This window comes from Capra hircus, chromosome 26 (genome assembly GCF_001704415.2).
Source record: "Capra hircus breed San Clemente chromosome 26, ASM170441v1, whole genome shotgun sequence".
NCBI classification, from domain to species: Eukaryota; Metazoa; Chordata; class Mammalia; order Artiodactyla; family Bovidae; genus Capra; species Capra hircus.
The window spans coordinates 28,792,216-28,809,831 of record NC_030833.1 but is presented as its reverse complement, the minus strand read 5'-3'; the positions used below and the strand labels follow the sequence as shown (position 1 = coordinate 28,809,831).

Genomic DNA, 17,616 nt, shown 5'->3' with positions numbered 1-17,616 from the left:
TTCTCTCCTCATTGCCAGATAGGTCAGAACTGAAACCAACTGAGGCAAAGGTTATTGTTGGCAGTGCCAGGAGAAGCCTGTCACACCCCAGTAACTCCAAAGCCACAGTGGCTAAACTAAGCACATCAGAGTTGAGGTGTGCGAGAAGATGGGAAGGTGGCGAAGGTCTAAGGTAGTGGGAGGCTTCTGGGGTGCTGTCCTTAAGAATGACCAATCAGAGAGCGGCTTGCAGCCCAGGGGCGGGACTGGGGGTATCTTTGTTGCGATTGGATGAAGGCTGGGAGCAGGGAGGGGGCCGCGGCGCCTAGGACAGCTGCTTTGCAATTTCGCGTTATATACTGCGGTGGCCGCGGCTGTGGAAGCCGGCTGGACTGCAGCGTACGTGCCTGCATCTGAGGCTCTGGCTTGTTGCGGAGTTCCTTGGGTTCTGGATCTAGTCAGTCCTGCCCCCAAGGTTCTCTCCATCCTCCGTCCCCTAGCTTTCGTCCAGCTCCCGGCCTCAGCGTCTGCAAAACGAAATGGTCACAACAGTGAATACCTCAGATGAAATAGAGCAGATGTTCCAGCCCTACAACTTCGAGCTGTTCCGGGACATGAGGCCCTTTTTGGAGGAGTACTGGTGAGACTCGTAGAAGGGGAAGGGCCATGTTAGGGGCCCAACTCTGATGACCGCTATTTGGGGGGATTGGTGGAATGGGGGAGGGCGAGACAGAATGCCCACAGAGATTTTGCTAAGGAGCAAATGTATCGGATTCCCCAGTACTGGCTTCACGTCCCTGTTGTCCAAGGTACAGGTAGTGTGACACCTCAAAGAGGTTAGATCTGGAAGAAAGAAAGGCAGAAATAAGAAGATGGGATGAAGAATTTGGGAGGAGAAAGAAACCAAGCGGGGAAAAGTGTAGTGAGAACTGGTCTCTGAAGAATGGGGTTGATCTGAACTCCTACTCCCACCCACCTTATAGACGACTCTCCATCCTTTGTGGCTGCATGTGTGCGCATGCGTGCATGTGCTGATGCCTGAGGACTGCTCTTCACAGTTATCATCTTATTCCTCAAATGTTCCATCATCCCTGCTGTGGAGAAGGAGGCAAAATCTGGATACTCTTCCAAAATTTCCTCAGACTTTGCCCTAGAGCCCCTCAGAGCTCCAGCCAATTTGCTATGACCAAACAGGCAGAAGCTATTGCCACATTCTTTGTACATCACAGCCTTGGGTTGCTTCTAGAAATGGACCAGCAGCTGTCACCCACTCCCAATCCCAGGAACCTTGGTTATAGCTGCTGCCTTGTGTAAAGTACTTTACATATATTAACACTGTCAGGAGAGGAGTGTTATTCCCCCCTTACAAATAAGGAAACTGACCCTCAGAGAAGGAAGTAGGTTTTCCAGTGTCACACAGCTAGTAAGTGGCAGAAGTAGGATCCCACTCCAGAGCACTGACCTGGAGATATGAGTGGGCATTCCTATAACCAGCTCCCACCCATAAGCCCATCCGCTCTGCCTTCTGCCTGCCAGGGCAACCTCATTCGCCATAGTTCTGATCTACCTGTTGCTCATCTTCGTGGGGCAAAACTACATGAAGTCACGGAAGGGCTTCAACCTGCAGAGACCTCTCATCCTTTGGTCCTTCTGCCTTGCAGTCTTCAGGTAAGACTTTCCCCACTCCAACCTATCTTATAGACCCTAGACCCTCATTCTATCCCTAAAAGCTCTCTAAAAACCTCAATTGCATCAACTGCCCAAGATGCCCCCTAACTCTCTCCTTATTCTGTTCTCTCAGCTCTGACTCCTCTCCCCAGGTTCCACTCACCTGTTTTCCTTCTTCTCCAGTTCCTAGACTAGTAGTCTCTCCTCTCTCTCATGAGACCTCTTGTGCTCATTGAGTCTGGATAATTCCAACAATTTCCCCAGCCTCTAATACTCTCTGCATCTAACACTCTCTCCCAAGACCTTCCATTAACTTCCCTAGCCCCTTCTTCCCATATTCCCCCCAGACTCCTTTGATCACCCCTATCCTGCCACCTGTCTCCTTCCAGGCTCCTACCCATCCTATGAACCCTACTCCCTAGTTCAGTTTTCAGTCTCAGCCTCTAGCACTCCCTGGTCCCTCTCCAGCCCTCATGTCTTCTATCTTCTAGATTACTGGTTGGCTTTACCAAGTTGGCCTTGGGATCTCAGAAGCTGTGACCCCTTTGGAAGGGTGGGGAGGTGGTGGAACTTGGATCAGTGACTTGACCAGGCCAAGGGTTAAGGTGCCTGGGAATGACCCTTACACCCTTTTCCTCTGTTCCATTTCAGTATCTTCGGGACACTGAGGATGTGGGGCTACATGGGGACCCTGCTACTTAGGGGGAGCCCAAAGCAAACTATATGCTTCTCCTCCTTCATCAACAGTCCCATAATCCAATTCTGGTCCTTCCTGTTTGTTCTCAGCAAGGTCGTTGAACTTGGTGAGTGGCAAGGCTTTGTCTCTCTGGTGTCCAGTCAGTTGCATCCCTCCTTAAGCCCTCCCCTTTACCCATCACATGGAGAGTTCCTTCCCCACCCCTGGGTCCTAAAAACATCTCTCACCCAAGCCCCTCTTCAGATTCTCTGCCATAAAGACCCCTCTCCCTGTCCTGAAAATTCCCCCTGTGCCCCTACATCAAGTTCAGAGGGTGGTCCCAACACTGGGTGATATGTCAGCTATGACTCCTCATCTCCCAGGAGACACAGCCTTCATCATCCTGCGTAAGCGGCCACTCATCTTCGTGCACTGGTACCACCACAGCACAGTGCTGGTGTACTCGAGCTTTGGATACAAGAACAAGGTGGCTGCAGGCGGCTGGTTCATGACCATGAACTTTGGTGTACATGCCATCATGTACACCTACTACACTCTGAAGGCTGCCAAAGTGAAGTCCCCCAGATGGTTTCCCATGCTCGTCACCAGCCTGCAGATCCTGCAGATGTTTATAGGAGCCACTGTCGGTATCCTGGCTTATATCTGGAGACAGGAAAAGGGATGCCACACCACAGAGGAACATTTCTTCTGGTCCTTCATCTTGTATGCAACCTATTTTGTTCTTTTTGCCAAGTTCTTCCACCAAAACTACATAATTCCCAAGATCAAAGCCAAGACCAAGAGCCAGTGAGTGGTTGGAGAAAGAGAAGAAGCCTCAAGCTCTCTCTCCTCCCCAGGGGACTGAGGGGCTGAGCTTAGGTTTGAGGGAATGATTAGGAAGCCTTTCCTGTATGGTTTCCCCATGGGATGTATACTCCAAGGTGGCAGGAGATGATGACAGTCAAGAACTATCACCCCTGGGGTGGGGATGTGATCTAGTACTTTGATGTTTCTGTTGTTAATGTGAAGGCCAAGCAGGCCCTGGGATGGGGGTGGGACTAAGGAGGCTCCCCCAAACTGAGTTATTTATGTTTCCAGAAATCTTTCTCCTTCTTGCTCTGTTTTTAAATTAAAGACTCCAACAAGGTTTTCAGGGTTTGGGGATTTACAGGAAGGAGGGGACTGCTGTGATGGAGGAGGGCTGCTGGCAATCGGATGATGAGTGGGTGAGAAGCTTACAACAGTGTGTGGAAGGCTGAGAGTCACACACAGAGACACTCAATAAGAATCCTAGGCCTGGTAGGCACTTAATAAATGTCTGTTACAGACCAGAATTTTATTGCTGTTAGAGGCAAAAGCCCCTCATAGGAACAGTGAGAAACAGATGCGCAAAGGTGGAATAAATTTCTAAAGTCGTTGGCTTCCTAAATTGCAGAATTGACACTTGACTTCAAAGCTGACCTTCCAGTTATCCTCCTTGAGACCACGAGGCGGCGCTGCAGTACCAGCTTTGTCCAAGCCATACACCGCCCCCCCCCCCTACACAGACACGCACGCTTCGTGCGCCGCTTGGCTCCGGGAATCCCCAGGCTTCTCCATTCTGGGGTTGAGGGGTTGAGGACTGAAGCTCTTGAAGCCTGGACCCGCACATCTTTCCTGTAAACCCAGCTCTCCTTTAAAAATGGGGAAGGACGAGGGGAGGGAGCTCAACCGAAACTCTGAATCACCAGGCCTCTGATAGTCCGCGCACGTTTATTTCATTTATCTTTGAAAACCAGGGAGAGGGAGTCTGGAGAAGGCGAGGTGGGCCAAAGGTGAATTGGCCCCCGGGGAACTGGTCCCTATTCCTGGCCTTAGTCCCAGGGTCTCGGACTAAGGGCCCAGTCCACCCCTCAGGCCTGGGGGTGGGAGAAGGCTTTCTCCTGAACCTGCCGCCTCCCCAACCCCGACTGCCCAGCTCTCCTCTCAGACCCCGAGGGCGGGGGCAAGCCAGTCAAAACGACCCCAGTCCGTCGAGGCCGTGAATTACCGCCCCACCCTCAGGGATGATCGGCGGGCAGCGCCCTTCAGACGGGCCGTTCCACGGCGTACTGGCACGGACTGAGGTTGGCGGCCGGCGGCGGCCCCGGCACGGTGGGATAGCTGAAAGAGGCGTGCTGTTTGGCCTTGAGCCTCAGGCTGGCCAAACTCGAGTTACATGGGTCCCGATATACGTAGGGGGAGGAGGCCGCGGCGGCTGCTGCGGCTGCGGCCGAGGCGTAAGGGCAGGACACGGCCCCCGAGGACACCGCGGCCGGAGCCAGCCCGGGGGGCCCCCCTCCTAGGCCCTGCAAGGACCCGGGCCCAGGCACGGTGCCTGGGGCGGTCGCGCCCGAGGGCACAATGGAGGCGGAAATGGAGCTGGGTGGCGAGAAGACGGGCTGCGAAGCCAGAGGCCCCACGTTGACCGAGTTGAAGGCGAACGGGAAGGTCTTGGCGGCGAGCGGCGGGCCGAGGGCCTTGGGTGGCCAGTTGCCGTACGAGTAGCCGGGGTACACCTCCTCGTAGGGCGGCACCAGCCCCCCGAGCGGCGCCGCGAAGCCGCCCTTGCACAACTCCGCCTGCTGGCTGCGCTCGCGCTTTCTCCACTTGGCGCGCCGGTTCTTGAACCACACCTGCGGGCGTGGGAGGAAGGTCGTCAGGACCCGACCCCCAAGGCGGCTGGTGGACCGGTCGCCCAGGTTGGGGGGTTCCAAGCGGGGTCCGGTGCCGGGCGGAGTATAAAGATGAGGTGGCTGGAGGAGAATGGGGTGGTGGAGCAACGGCCCAGGGTGGGGGAGGAGCGCATGCGGGACGGAGTCGGGGGTGACAGTATTGGGGGGTGGCGAGGACAGCAGGAGGGGGTCTAGGAGAGGTGAAGAGAAGAACCAGAGATAGTGCCAGGGGAGAAAGCGCTCCGTCTAGGGCGAGAGAGTGGAGGAAGAGAAGAAATTGGAGGTTAGTGGAAAGAAGGCCGTGGAGGCAGCGGGCCTGGGCGAGGGACGTCGGGTGTTGGGTCGGAGGAAGGGACAGGCAGGGCAGAACTACAGGCTGCCGTTTCCGAAGCTGCTTGCTGAGCGGCCCGCGAGAGGGAGGCCCGAGGTGGAGGGGCGGGTGGTGGTGGAGGGGGACCGCCGGGGTTGCGTACCCGCACGCGGGCCTCGGTGAGGTTGGTCCACACGGCGATCTCTTCGCGCGTACTCATGTCGGGGTAGCGGTTTCTCTGAAAGGTCGCCTCCAACTCCTGCAACTGCTGGCTGGTGAAGTGCGTGCGCTGCCGCCGCTGCTTTTTCTTCAGCGAGCCGTCTTCGGGGGAGCCGCCGGGTAGCGAAACCGAGGCCTTCTCCGAATCTGGGAGCCGGGGTGGGGGCTGTCACAGCACATCCTTGCCTGCGCAGATTCCCTGGCTCGGGGACTTCCTCCTTGGGCGCCTCCCTCCCCCACTCGCACCCGGGCTCCCACTCCCGGGTCCCACCCGGTTAGGGATGGAGCTTTTATTTCCCCCACCCCCAGAAGGGGGCGCGCTCACCGCTGTGCTCTTGGCCCTTGCAGCCGTGTTCAGGGAGTGGGGGGTGGGGAGTGCCCGCATCTGACAGCGAGAGGGCCGGGCTCCGGGCCTCTGCCTCGCTCAGCAGGCCGAACTCCATTGGGGGCTTGAGAACTCTGAAGGTAAGAGAAGACACAGATCAGGTTAATGGGAATAAAATCTCCAGGTTATCTGGTTCCCAGTACAGAAGTGTTTCCCCATTTTCCCCTTTCTCAGCCACCGACATAAAGCTATCCTTCTAATCTGAGGTGCCCTAGGTTAGAATGGGGAAACAGCAGCCTAAGTGGGGAAAGGTGCATACTCAGAGGTTTCATACACAGTTATACACACTAGACTTTGATTTGTTCCATGCTGGGCACCTAGAACCCTGCCTGGTACAGTTGGTGTTCAATAGATAATCATTGAATTAATGAAAACCTCACTATAGCACATTGCATACCACATACCACATCCTTAAAAAATCAAATTCCTTCTCACACGAATGCCCAATATTCCCATAAACTCAAACGTGCCTCTCAGCCAGTCTGAACCTGTGTTATTCACTTTCCCATGGGACAGATTTGATTTTGAACCAGGCCTGATGCTTTCCCTGTAAGGAGAATTGCTGCTATCATTTATGAGTACTGTCTATGGGCCTTCACCTCATTATTTCTCCTCACAAGAATGGTTCAATGTTAGGTATGATCACCCTTTTTTAGGCGTGGAAACTGAGACGTGAAGTAATGATGAAGATCACAAAGTTTGTAAGTAGTAGAGTTATGATCTGAATCAGGTCTGTGAGATTCCTAAGATATACTTTTGTTTGCTTTTTAAAACTGTGTTCTTTGGGGTCGTCCCTGCCCCGCAAACTCCCTCAGGGACTGGAACTCAGGTCTAACCTCAGGGATAGAAATCTAGCCTGATCTTACTCAGGTCAGCTTCAACTAGGGCAGCCCTGCTTTCGTCGGTTTTATTTATGCTTTCTGGAGAGACTTCATTTGAAGAAAGGGTTCTGGGATCAAAAACAAGTTTAAGAATCTTGTCTGCTTCTGTACATTGTACCCCATGAGTCACCACTCTCTCCCACGCCCTCCTGCAGTCCCACCTCAGGCTGTGGGTGTAGGTTTCTTAAAAGCCACTTCTGACCATTACTCCCCATGCCAAATCTCACCTGACACTGCCCAGAAGCCTGCCTGGGTCCTCCTCCAAGTCTCCCCCTGCAGGGTCCCCTTTTCTGCTAGCTCTCCCAGGCCCCCTCTGGTGGGAGGAAGGGAAAGGGACACTAGTGGGACTCAAGACTCCAGATGCCTCTTGGTCAGAGGAGAACCAATGGAGGCTAAGGACCAAGGAGCAGGGGTGAAGAGCTATGTAGGAGGGGTCCATCTGCCTCCCCATTAAGAGGGACTTAATGCAGGCTGTGCAAGGTGGCATTAATGTGGCGGATTAGCCTAGATAGAGACGTGTGTCACTTGGCTGCTCTGAATTGATTAGGAGCCTTTCTAAGAGAGGCGCAGATGGGCAGTAGCCTGTATTTGCACATGGTAATGCCCCCTCCAACCAGCTCAGACATGACAGCTGCCCCCCCACCCCGCACCAAGCTAGTTTGAGTGGGACAGAGGTCAAGGCAGGAGGCTGAGAAACAGTCCCTGTTCTTTCCACAGGCAGAGAGGACTAGACCTTGGACCCTTTCCTAGGGCTGGAGAAGCAGGGCTGAAGGGAACCCCAAAGGAAGGAGAGAAGTCAGGCCAGGGATGGGAGTGCTCAGCTTCCCTCGCCTTCCAGGTCTGAGGACAGAGTCAGAGGCTTAGGAGTGGGCTGATGATGCTCCTGTAGAAGGGAGAGGCCCTTGGGAGGGACCAGGAGCAGCCTAGACTAGTAGCTCTTCCCAAGTAGCTGCGGAGGCTTAGAACTAACAGGTGGAAAAAGGGGTGCTCTGAAATCTCTTCATACCCTAAGATGCCCTCAAAATTGCAAACCACACCCCTGACTTCTCCAGAGGCCCACAGGAGCAATGCAGAGCTGGGAAAAGAAGGACAGTTGGGTTTGCCTGTAGGAAAAGCTGAATTCCACCATTGCCATTCATCCTTCCGGTCTGCTTTGGCTCCAGACTTCCCATTTTCCAAACTCCCCCTTCCCCCAGCATTCCATACCTGTGTCTTGGTTTCACCCTTTATTTCAGCAGAGGGAGGCAGAGTGAGGAAAGATAAGGGCCAGAATAAAAGACGAGACTGAGAAAGCAGAGTTCAGGCTGTGTGTTCCCAAAGACAGACAGACACACATGCAGACAAATACAGGCCCCCTCTCAGACAAAATAAGCACTTGGACTTGGAGCTAGAGGCATACAAACACACACTCTCTCCCACACATGTGCCCCCACATTCAGGCAGACAGACAGACACCGTCACACAGACTCCTCTCTCTGTGACAGGGACAGCTGCCTCGGCTGTTTTGGAGCTAGCCGTTATCCCCCCCTCCCCCTTCCTGGCCCCTTTGAACCTCAGCTCTCAGTCCCAGGAACTAAGGACTCTGTGGGGGAGGAGGAAGCCTGAGGAGCCAGCGAAGTGGTCTATGCTCAGTGACTGCTGGGGATAGCCTGTTTGGCTGAGGTGGGGAAGGTATGAGAATGCTGGAAGAATAGTATGGGGTCGTGGTGGGGGCAGAAAGTGATAAGCCCCCTCATCCCGCTCCGACCTGGGAAAGTAATCCAGTATACCCCAAAGAAACTAGATTAAGATTCAAAAGATCTGAGTTCATGTCCTGGATCCTCAATTTACTAGCTGTGGGTCATACTTCTCTGGGCATGTTTTTTTAATCTGTAAAAGTAAGATTATAATTCCTTCTCTACCTCTCTTCAGTATTGTGAAGAGGTTAAAATAAAACATAACATTTAAAAATAAGTTGGGGTCAAATTCCAAGTTTTTTTCTCATTTATTGAAATAATGTTGGGCATTGAGTAAGGTGCTCAGGATAGACTCAGAAATAAGGTATCATTTTTGTCTCTGCCTTTGCTTGACTGGTTCACCTCCCTAGATTCTGTCTCCCAGTGAAAAATTGCTCCGTGAATAAAGGTGAGTATGCTGCATTTTAGAGAGGGATGCATATGTGTGTTGTGAGCACTCTGTTCAAAACATAAAAGACCACCCAGTCAATAAGGAAATAGTCACATGGGTGGAGTAGCCCAAACTGGGAGCTAATCTGAGGACCTGGGATGGGTAGGAGAGGAAAGAATGAAGGCTTCAGACTCTTGACTGCGTTAGTAATAGCAGCAAGAGGAAAGGCAGCTGAGATGGGCCCTGCCTGTGAAGCTGAAAAAGCAGGAACACTAATGCTAGGCAGGCAACAGAGAGAGAGAGGGTGGGGGCAGAGGCCTCTAGCAGATTGTGTCCGGTGGGCTGGTCAGGCAGAGGCTGGGGGCGCCAAGCTGTTGTCTGAGCTGGAGACAGGCTGGCTGAGGATTAAGCTCCCCCAAACTGCTGGAGGTCGAGAAGCTGGGGAGTTGGGACTGCAGCCAGGGACTTCGCCTCACTCAACGGACAGGGATAAGCAGTAGGTATAGAAGCCACAGGTTTGGTTGATGCTGGTAGGATACACCAGGAAAGACCAGAGAGAGTTGAGAGATAACAGTGGCGCTGAGTCCAGGTCTTGGGGTAGGGGGCCTCCTGCCCCACCCCAGCCTTTCTGACACACCCTGCAGGGGATAGACTCATGGCCCAGTACCACTGGTTTCAAGGTGACAATCCCAGCCCTAGGGAATAGAGGGTTTGCAGGTGACCTTTGACTCTGAGATACAGCATGGAATTACAGGAAGCTGTCATGGACCACAGTAAGAACAAAATATCCAAGATAATTAAAGTGGAGAATAGAGACTGCCCCAGAGCAGAGAGGCTATAGTGGGGAGGCCATGATTTCTAAGGGACACAACTTATGGCAAGAAGGTAACTTCCATGTGCACCCACTTTTGTCCTGAAGACAAAGGGTAGACCAGGGCCACAGCCAGAGAGCCCCCAAGTAGTTGTAAGTGGCCAAGGCACAAGGTACACTCTGGAACTGAAATGGAGAAAACCTTTTTCTTGCAGAGACTGAATGAAAAGGAAGATAAGAGGGGATGGAGTTGTAATGCTGTTGCTCAGCTCAGCCAGCAATAAGTTAGTGAATAGGTATAAACTAGATCCCTAAACAGGATGGAACCTGAAACTAAAAGTGAGACTCTTAAGTGGACACAGCCTCATGTACATTAGGGATGCTAGGCATCTACACTGTCTAGTCTCCTGAGTTGCTGTGAGCAAATGAAAGCAAAGGAAGACAGCCGTGGGCAAGGTTCACAGCCCCAAGAGGAAACCTGAAGACTCAGGTGGAGGCATCGGTGATTTGATGCACTTACTTTATCAAGGGGTAAATCAGGGATCGGGCTTCCCAGGTGGCTCAGTGGTAAAGAATCTGCCTGCCAAGCAGGAGATGCAGGTTTGATCCCTGGGTCAGGAAGATCCCCTGCAGAACGAAATGGCAACCCACCCCAGTATTCTTGCCTGGGAAATCCCATGGATAGAGGAGATACCCAAGAACAGTACAAGGGTACAAGACCCTAACTGCTAACAGCTTACAGTCTGGGGAGGCAAACAGAGGATAGGATAAAATGATGGACTGCATGGGACTGATTCTCAGATGGTGGAAGCTCAGAGACACAGAAGCCCATGTAAGGTGGCATCAAGTTTTGGGGCTCAGAGAATGTAGCTGCTCTGGAAATTAGAGAGGCAGAGAAGGTGGCGGAAGCTTCTAAATAAAAGAGCCAGGGTCTCAGTGGGGGTAATGGGAGATCATCAGGAAAAAATGGTCAGGCTGAGGAGGCATCCAATGAGGGGCGAAGGGTGGGGGTTCATATTTGATACCATGTAGGCTAGAGAATTCTCAGCTTTTTTATGAAAAATCCCTAAGACTAGTAAGAGAGAATATAGTATGGGAAACTAGGGGCACAACCTGAAACAGCTGCCGCCAGTATGAAATTTCTTTGAGATCTTCAGCCTTATGTTAAAATTGGAAGTAAATTTTGCATTCTATCCCACATTCATTTTTTTAAATTAATCTATTTATTTTAATTGGAGGTTAATTACAATATTTTAGTGATTTTTGCCATACGTTGACATGAATCAGCCATGGGTGTACATGTGTCCCCCATCCTGAACCCCCTTCCCACCTCCTTACTCATCCCATTCCTCAGGGTCATCCCAGTGCACCAGCCCTGAGCACCCTGCCTCATGCATGAACCTGGACTGGTGATCTATTTCACATATGATAATATACATGTTTCAATGCTATTCTCTCAAATCATCCCACCCTCGCCTTCTCCCACAGAGCCCCAAAGTCTGTTCTTTACATCTGTGTCTCTTTTGCTGTCTTGCATATAGGGTCATCGTTACCATCTTTCTAAATTTCATGTATATGCGTTAATATACTGCATTGGTATTTTTCTTTCTGACTGACTTCACTCTGTATAATTTAATACAAAAATAGTATTTTCCCTTCAAATTTCCAAGAGACATCTTCAAGTGACATCACCGCACAGGAAGATGGGCCCAGTGTAGCCTGCAGAGTCATGCCACTCCCACTCCTATACTGCCCCTGCCCCCCTGCCCCAACTTGCTACTGAGAAGCAGTGCTCCAAGCAGTGGGAGTCACTGGAGGCATGTAGGCCAGAGAGTGACATAAAAGCAGTATCTTTGGGATCTTTTTTGGGCAATGATGAGCAGAATGGATTGGGCAGGGGAGAAATAGGAAAGGGGAAACTATTAACTGACAGATGAAAAGTAAAGAAGGCCTCAGGGGAGGAAAAGTAGTGGAGAGCGTTCTAAGAGTGGCTTTCTCAGCCCATGTCTTTTCTTCTGTTTCCCTATCACTCATCATGGGTCCCTGTCAGTGACCAGAGACTAGACACTCAAGATATTCCCAAAGCTCAGAACCTAGTTGCCATCTTCAGGCTGGTTGCCTCCCCTACATGCTAGGAAGCATCACTGAGATTGAATGGAGAAGAAAAGATTTGGGTAGTGTGTTTCTCTTATGCTCACCCCCAACTTAGCTCCAGCATGCCTCCCTTGCCCTCCATTCCTGGACCTGGGTTCTGGGCCCATATTCACATCCTTGAGCTGGAGGCAGGGAGGGACCAGATCAGGATATTTGGTCTGAGAGAGTAGGCATTTGGGGAGTTCCCTAGAACTCTTCTCAGGGAGGGATGGGGATAGTGGCTGGCATCTGAAGTCTAGGATAGGGTGTCCCATCTGTCACTGAGAATCTTCCTGTGGCTGGACCACGGATGCTAGCAGGCTGATCTAAGGTTTGAGATGCACCCTTCCAAACGAAGATTCTGTGCTTACAGTGGACCTACAGTTTGAGCATAATAATACCAGTAATGTTTCTTATTTCTGTGTGTTTCTTCTCCATTTGCAAGGGGGCTTCCAAATACATGATTTCGTTGAACTCTTACAACCACCTTAAATGCCAGGAATGACCATTCCATTTCACCTCTAAAAAGATAAATTTGTCCATGGTTATAGAGATTGAAGAGGTTCTAATCCAGTTCTCCTAAGACCAGGGACTGAGCTCTTGCCACTCCTCGCCCCCTCCACCCCAGCAACCGTTTGCGGCTCTAACATGCATTGATCCTTCCAAGCCCTTAAGGGATTCCATTTCTACTTCCTGCCTTTACCACCTCCCTGGAAATGAGCTCGGGAAGTTTGCTGCCCACTGTGTGCCAAGGAACATTTTCCCATTCATCCTGTGCTTGCATCATTCCAGTTCTAAGAGGCCCCCTCATATCTGGTTTCAGGATCTGGGGAGCAAACAAATCTGCTTATCTAGGTCTTTCCTTATTTTGTGGATTTCCATCCTATCTCACTTTCCAGAGGCCTAAACTTTCAAGTTTGCTCTCTCCAGCAGCCCCTAGCTCCTCCTTCTGCCACCATTCTCTGACCCTTCGATAGGTCCATGACATTCTTCCTAAGAGCCAGTGACCAGGCATGCAATCAGCTAAACAGCTTTATGCAGGGACAAGAGAAGGTTCTGTCCTTTGTTTCCAGCCATCTTTATTATAATGCCATTGCCTTTTTGGCAAAAGCAGAATCTAGGGCTATGGTCTTCAGAGAACCATCTGTAATGCCTTCCCTATTCCGTTACTGACTCAGATCCTTTCATTTCACCCATAATTTCAGTATTTTCCAAAGACAATAGGAGCACAAGCCCCTTGAAAAGGGTATCAAAATGTGATGGGGAGTAACTGGGATGTGACTCTATATTTATCAAAAAGGGATGAGGGACAAAAGAGTTTGGAAAACAATGTCCTAGCCAGTAATAAATGAACTTTAAAATTAAGGAGTGGAGGTGGGAGTGTGGAGAAGACGTATGGGGAGTGTGGTGAGGGTGAGAAAGGTTGGAACCCACTTTGTTTAGATTACTCATTGCTGAATATATTACCCTGCACTTGTCCCCATGAAACTCAGTCGCCAAACGGGTTGTTTGCTTACTTACATAGATCAGGAGAGTTCCCTCTACTTTGTTCCCTTCAGCTTAACTGGGTTCTGGTTAAAGAGTTGGAGTCAGAGTGGGCGGTCATTGTATGGATCCAAAGAAATCAGGGCCCTCTCCTAGCTGTAGGAAAAGCAAATAAGGTAGTTGAGTAGGGCTGAGACATCCTTCCCAACCAGAGAAGGCAATCTGGGTCCTGTGTTGGATCCCAGTGTCTGGATCCCATGTGTCTCCCTCCCACCCCCTCTCAGCCACCAGGGTGGTGGGGAGATTGGTGGGACTGAGGAAGCAAAAAGGGAAACAAGACCCCAGAGTTTGCTTTGCTAAAGGGCTGCAGTTTTCTCTTTAGGCCTGGGCTCCTGCCCACTGTGGGAAAGGAGACTCTAGCCTGCTGAAATCCAGGTAGAGTCTAGGGTGGGGTATCTGGTCAGCTGTACTGGAATTAGGGGTGACTGAGTTTGTGACGGAACTGAAGCTGTCAGGGGCTTGTGCTAGGCTCCTCCTTGCTCCCCTCATTGCCCGTTGTGAGTCATTCCTTCCTTTCCTACTTTTGGTTCCCACTAGCAGTCCCACCATTGCTCCCTCTCCGCAAATCTGGATTCTAGAAGTCCGGGGTGATGCTCGGAACATGTCTAATCTAGTTTGGAGAAGGAATGTCTCCGGGTGCCACTCCAACCCAAGGCCAAGTATCAGCCTTCACTCTCGGTCCCTGCTCCCTGCCCCATAGCCCCTAGCAGAGAGACAAGTTTGCAAAGTGTGAACTGGGATTCTAGGCAACCCACCACAGCGAACCCCACCGTATACGCAGCAGCTGGGCAGGCGCTGCGTGGTAAATGAACATGCCACTCGGCCAGGGACATTCTGTCCACCGCTGCCCGACACAGCGCCTGCTCTAGAGAGACCAACCTAGCTTCCCCGGAATTCTGTCCGCTTTGAGAACCGCGCGCGGCGGACATTCCGTCCGATTCCCTGGCTTTCCCAGGTCGGCACCCATCAGGGTCCTGACACCCCAAGCGGACCTGCCAGACCCGCCGTCTGGTCACTTGGACTACCCAACCTCGGCCCTGCAGCCCGCACGGCGGCCATCTGACACGGTCGCTGTCGGGTTCTCACAACACGGCTCCTATCCCAACTGCAAAGCAGCTAGGAAGAAAAGCGTGTGCGACTAACGCACCCCTGCTCCCAGGCCCTGGCGTCTGAGATCCAGCCCGGGGGCGTCTGGCATTGCCAACTGCCCCCTTGCTGGGCGGCCGCCGCCAGCTCCCCTCGCTGGCCACAACCCCTTTAGCACCCGAGCTGTCGGCCCCGCGCCCCGGGATCCCAGGGCGCTTCCTGATAATTGGTTTCCCAACGCTGCGCCGCTTCGCAGAAGTCCTGTCCTGACCTCATGTCTCCGACTTCTCTTCGGATCCCTCGAGTCTTCCCCTACTAGGTTCCCCGAGTCCCGGCTCTAAGTTTCCCCTTTTCTAAGTCCTGGCCCCCGGTCTACAGTCCGTTCTCCCAGTCTCGACCTGCTCCTCAGGCACCGTTCTACAGTTCAGCCGCCCTAGGTCCTGTTTTAGGGATCCCGAAGTCCGGCCATGGCCCCTCTGCCCGGTGAGCCCCTGTCCCCGCATGGTCAAGCACTCACAGTGAGTCCCGCAGCAGGCAGACTCCCGGCAGCGGCGGCGGCGGCCGCAGTCTGGAGGGCAAGCAGGGGCCAGAGGCCGGGCACCCGGCCGGGGTGGGGGCCGCCCCCCTGAGCCCCGGGCCGCCGCTCCGCTCCGGCGCTCCCGGACTCGCTGGGAGAGAGAAAGCCTCGCCGCGGACTGCCACCCCCCGCCAGCGCCCATTCACTTTATGGCAGCCCAGGGCGCCCCCAGCCAGCAGCGGCTAGCCGCGCGCATCGAGCCCCGCCCCCTTCCAGCTGTACTGCCGGGGCTCCACCCTTTCCAGCTGTGAATTTTCTGGCCCCGCCTTCGGGGGCGGGGTCCGTCCGGCGCGGCGCCAACAGCCCCGCCCCCTGGCCAATCGGAGGCGCGCCTCAGCAACTGGGCCACGCCCCTCCCCACGTGGCTGAAACCGCGCTCGCGGAGAACTGCGTGAACTGGGTATCCCCACCGAGCTTGGGCGGGTAGGCTGAGAGATGGGGCCAGGCAACCACCCTGAGCGAAGTGGAACGGTGCGGGGGGATAGAGCCAGGTGGGGGGGGTGGCGCACAGCCCGGGAGAGACCGCGGGGTTTCAGCATTCAGACTTCGTTGCCGCTCAAGTTTCGGTGATTTTCTCCACTTGTCGCTGTCTGTCTCTCTGCCCTTTTGTCTCAGCTACAATCCTCCCACTTCTCGCCTTTCTTTCTTTTTTTTTCCTTCGCCACCACTTTGCTTCTTCTGTTTGTCTCACTCCTCTGCCACTTCGAAAGACTAACTTAGGTTTCTGATCTTCTTTTTCTTTTTTCCCTTCCATCTTTCTCTCTTCCTCCTCTCGGCTGCCACTCCTCCCCAAGCCCCTTTTCCCTCTTTTCCAAGAAAGTAGCTTCGTGGAGAGTTTGGAGTGAGATAAATTAAAACAGCATTCTAATCCTGCCATCAGTTGCAACACTGCCAAGTGCCCTTGCACAAGTAACTTAACTATGATTCCCTTATTCCTCACCCACCCTGTAAAATTAAAGGAGATTCTAGCTGAATCTCAGGGTTTGGCCTGGGCACTCTTCAGAGACCTGGGCAAGTTCCCTGTCAGTCTGCTCTCTTATCTTACATAGGCTATATTCTCCCAGATTTGTCAAGGCTACCTAGGTTAGCCAGAAGTCCAGCCTTTTGCTCCCACAACCCTCCTGTGTGTAGACCTTATTACCTTACCCATCATATTGAAGAGATCAGTTTATGTGTTGTTCCCTATAATGCTAAGATTTAGGGTGCAAAGACCATATCTTCCTCATCTTTCTGTTCCTAGGCATTATGTAGACACTCAGTACTAATATCTAAGAGGAAGATGCTTTGCTTAGTATAATGATGGAGATTAGAAGGGCTGGGGCATTGTCATTTCTCTTCGCCTCATCTCTAACACACAATTCCATTCATGCTTTTAGATTGATTAATTTCTGGAGGTATATAGGAGTGGAGATAGGATAGTAGGGAGTTTTGGCCTACTTAGAGGATTTTTCAGTTTGTTATCTAGGACCTCAATCTGAGATAGGGTCAGAAGACCAAATTCAAGTTTTCAAATGAAGGTGGAAAATGGCTCAGAGGTAAGCTGGAAGAGATGCTACAGTGGTTGTGTTATCAGCCTCTGACTCTCTTTGGGTGAAAGAGGCAAGATCTTTAGCTGGACCCAGAGATCAGGAGCCCCATATGTAGGTACACCAACCTACTGAGGAGTTCTTCGGGTCTGATGGGTTTCTCCATGTTAGAAGATTCTAGCACAAGGCTTTGGATGTCTGGTTTTGAGACCATATTCCTATGGGGTTAGGAATGTAGCTTCCTTAGACTTGCTGCTGCTGCTAAGTCGCTTCAGTCATGTCCGACTCTGTGCGACCCCATAGACGGCAGCCTACCAGGCTCCACCGTCCCTGGGATTCTCCAGGCAAGAACACTGGAGTGGGTTGCCATTTCCTTCGCCAATGCATGAAAGGGAAAAGTGAAAGTGAAGTCACTCAGTCTTGTCCGACTCTTATTGACCCCATGGACTGCAGCCTACCAGGCTCCTCTGTCCATGGGATTTTCCAGGCAAGAGTACTGGAGTGGGGTGCCATTGCCTTCTCCGTCCTTAGACTTGAGTCATCCATAAATGAGAGGAAATAGGGGAGAGAGCTGGATCTTTTTTTCATCGTTTTCTAGCAGAGTCTCTTCAGGTCTGTAGGGACACTTAGGCTTTATTCAAGCAGACAGGCTAGGAACTCCAACATTCAATCTGCAAGGAGAAAACTCATCCTTCTGTCCCCTTTTTACACACACTATTAGGTCACTCTAAATATCCTAGCAACTTCTATCATCTCTTGCCAGGGGAGAGGCAACTAGGGACAGGAGAGTGAAGACTACAGTGGGCTTCTTGCTCTCAGATGTTTTATCATTTCTAAGGCTTCAGGAAAGCCTTTAGTTTCCTGTCACTGGTGATAGGGACTAATCCGTGTGATTACCTTTTTTTCCAGATAGGTAAAGAGTATCCAGGGGCTTCCCAGGTGGTGCAATGGAAAGAATCCGTCTGCCAATGGACGGGATGCAAGAGAGGCAAGCTCGATCCCTGGGTTGGGAAGATCCCCT

General features: G+C 52.1%; 2 protein-coding genes across 3 annotated transcripts; one reads left to right on the top strand and one right to left on the bottom strand.

Moving 5' to 3' along the window:
- ELOVL3 (ELOVL fatty acid elongase 3) lies at positions 327-3,649 on the top strand. Its single transcript, XM_005698356.2, has 4 exons — positions 327-619; positions 1,516-1,647; positions 2,299-2,450; positions 2,707-3,649. The coding sequence occupies exons 1-4, from the start codon at positions 519-521 to the stop codon at positions 3,132-3,134; spliced, it is 813 nt and encodes a 270-aa protein (XP_005698413.1). The 5' UTR covers positions 327-518; the 3' UTR covers positions 3,135-3,649.
- Positions 3,501-15,309, bottom strand: PITX3 (paired like homeodomain 3). Of its 2 annotated transcripts, XM_018041727.1 has the most exons (5): positions 15,010-15,309; positions 13,383-13,502; positions 5,871-6,004; positions 5,490-5,692; positions 3,501-4,977 (listed from the first exon to the last, which is right to left on the bottom strand). In XM_018041727.1, the coding sequence occupies exons 3-5, from the start codon at positions 5,986-5,988 to the stop codon at positions 4,390-4,392; spliced, it is 909 nt and encodes a 302-aa protein (XP_017897216.1). In that variant the 5' UTR covers positions 5,989-6,004; positions 13,383-13,502; positions 15,010-15,309; the 3' UTR covers positions 3,501-4,389. The 2 variants fall into 2 exon arrangements, with proteins under 2 accessions (XP_017897216.1, XP_017897217.1); XM_018041728.1 differs by lacking the exon at positions 13,383-13,502 and having other exon boundaries at positions 4,049-4,977.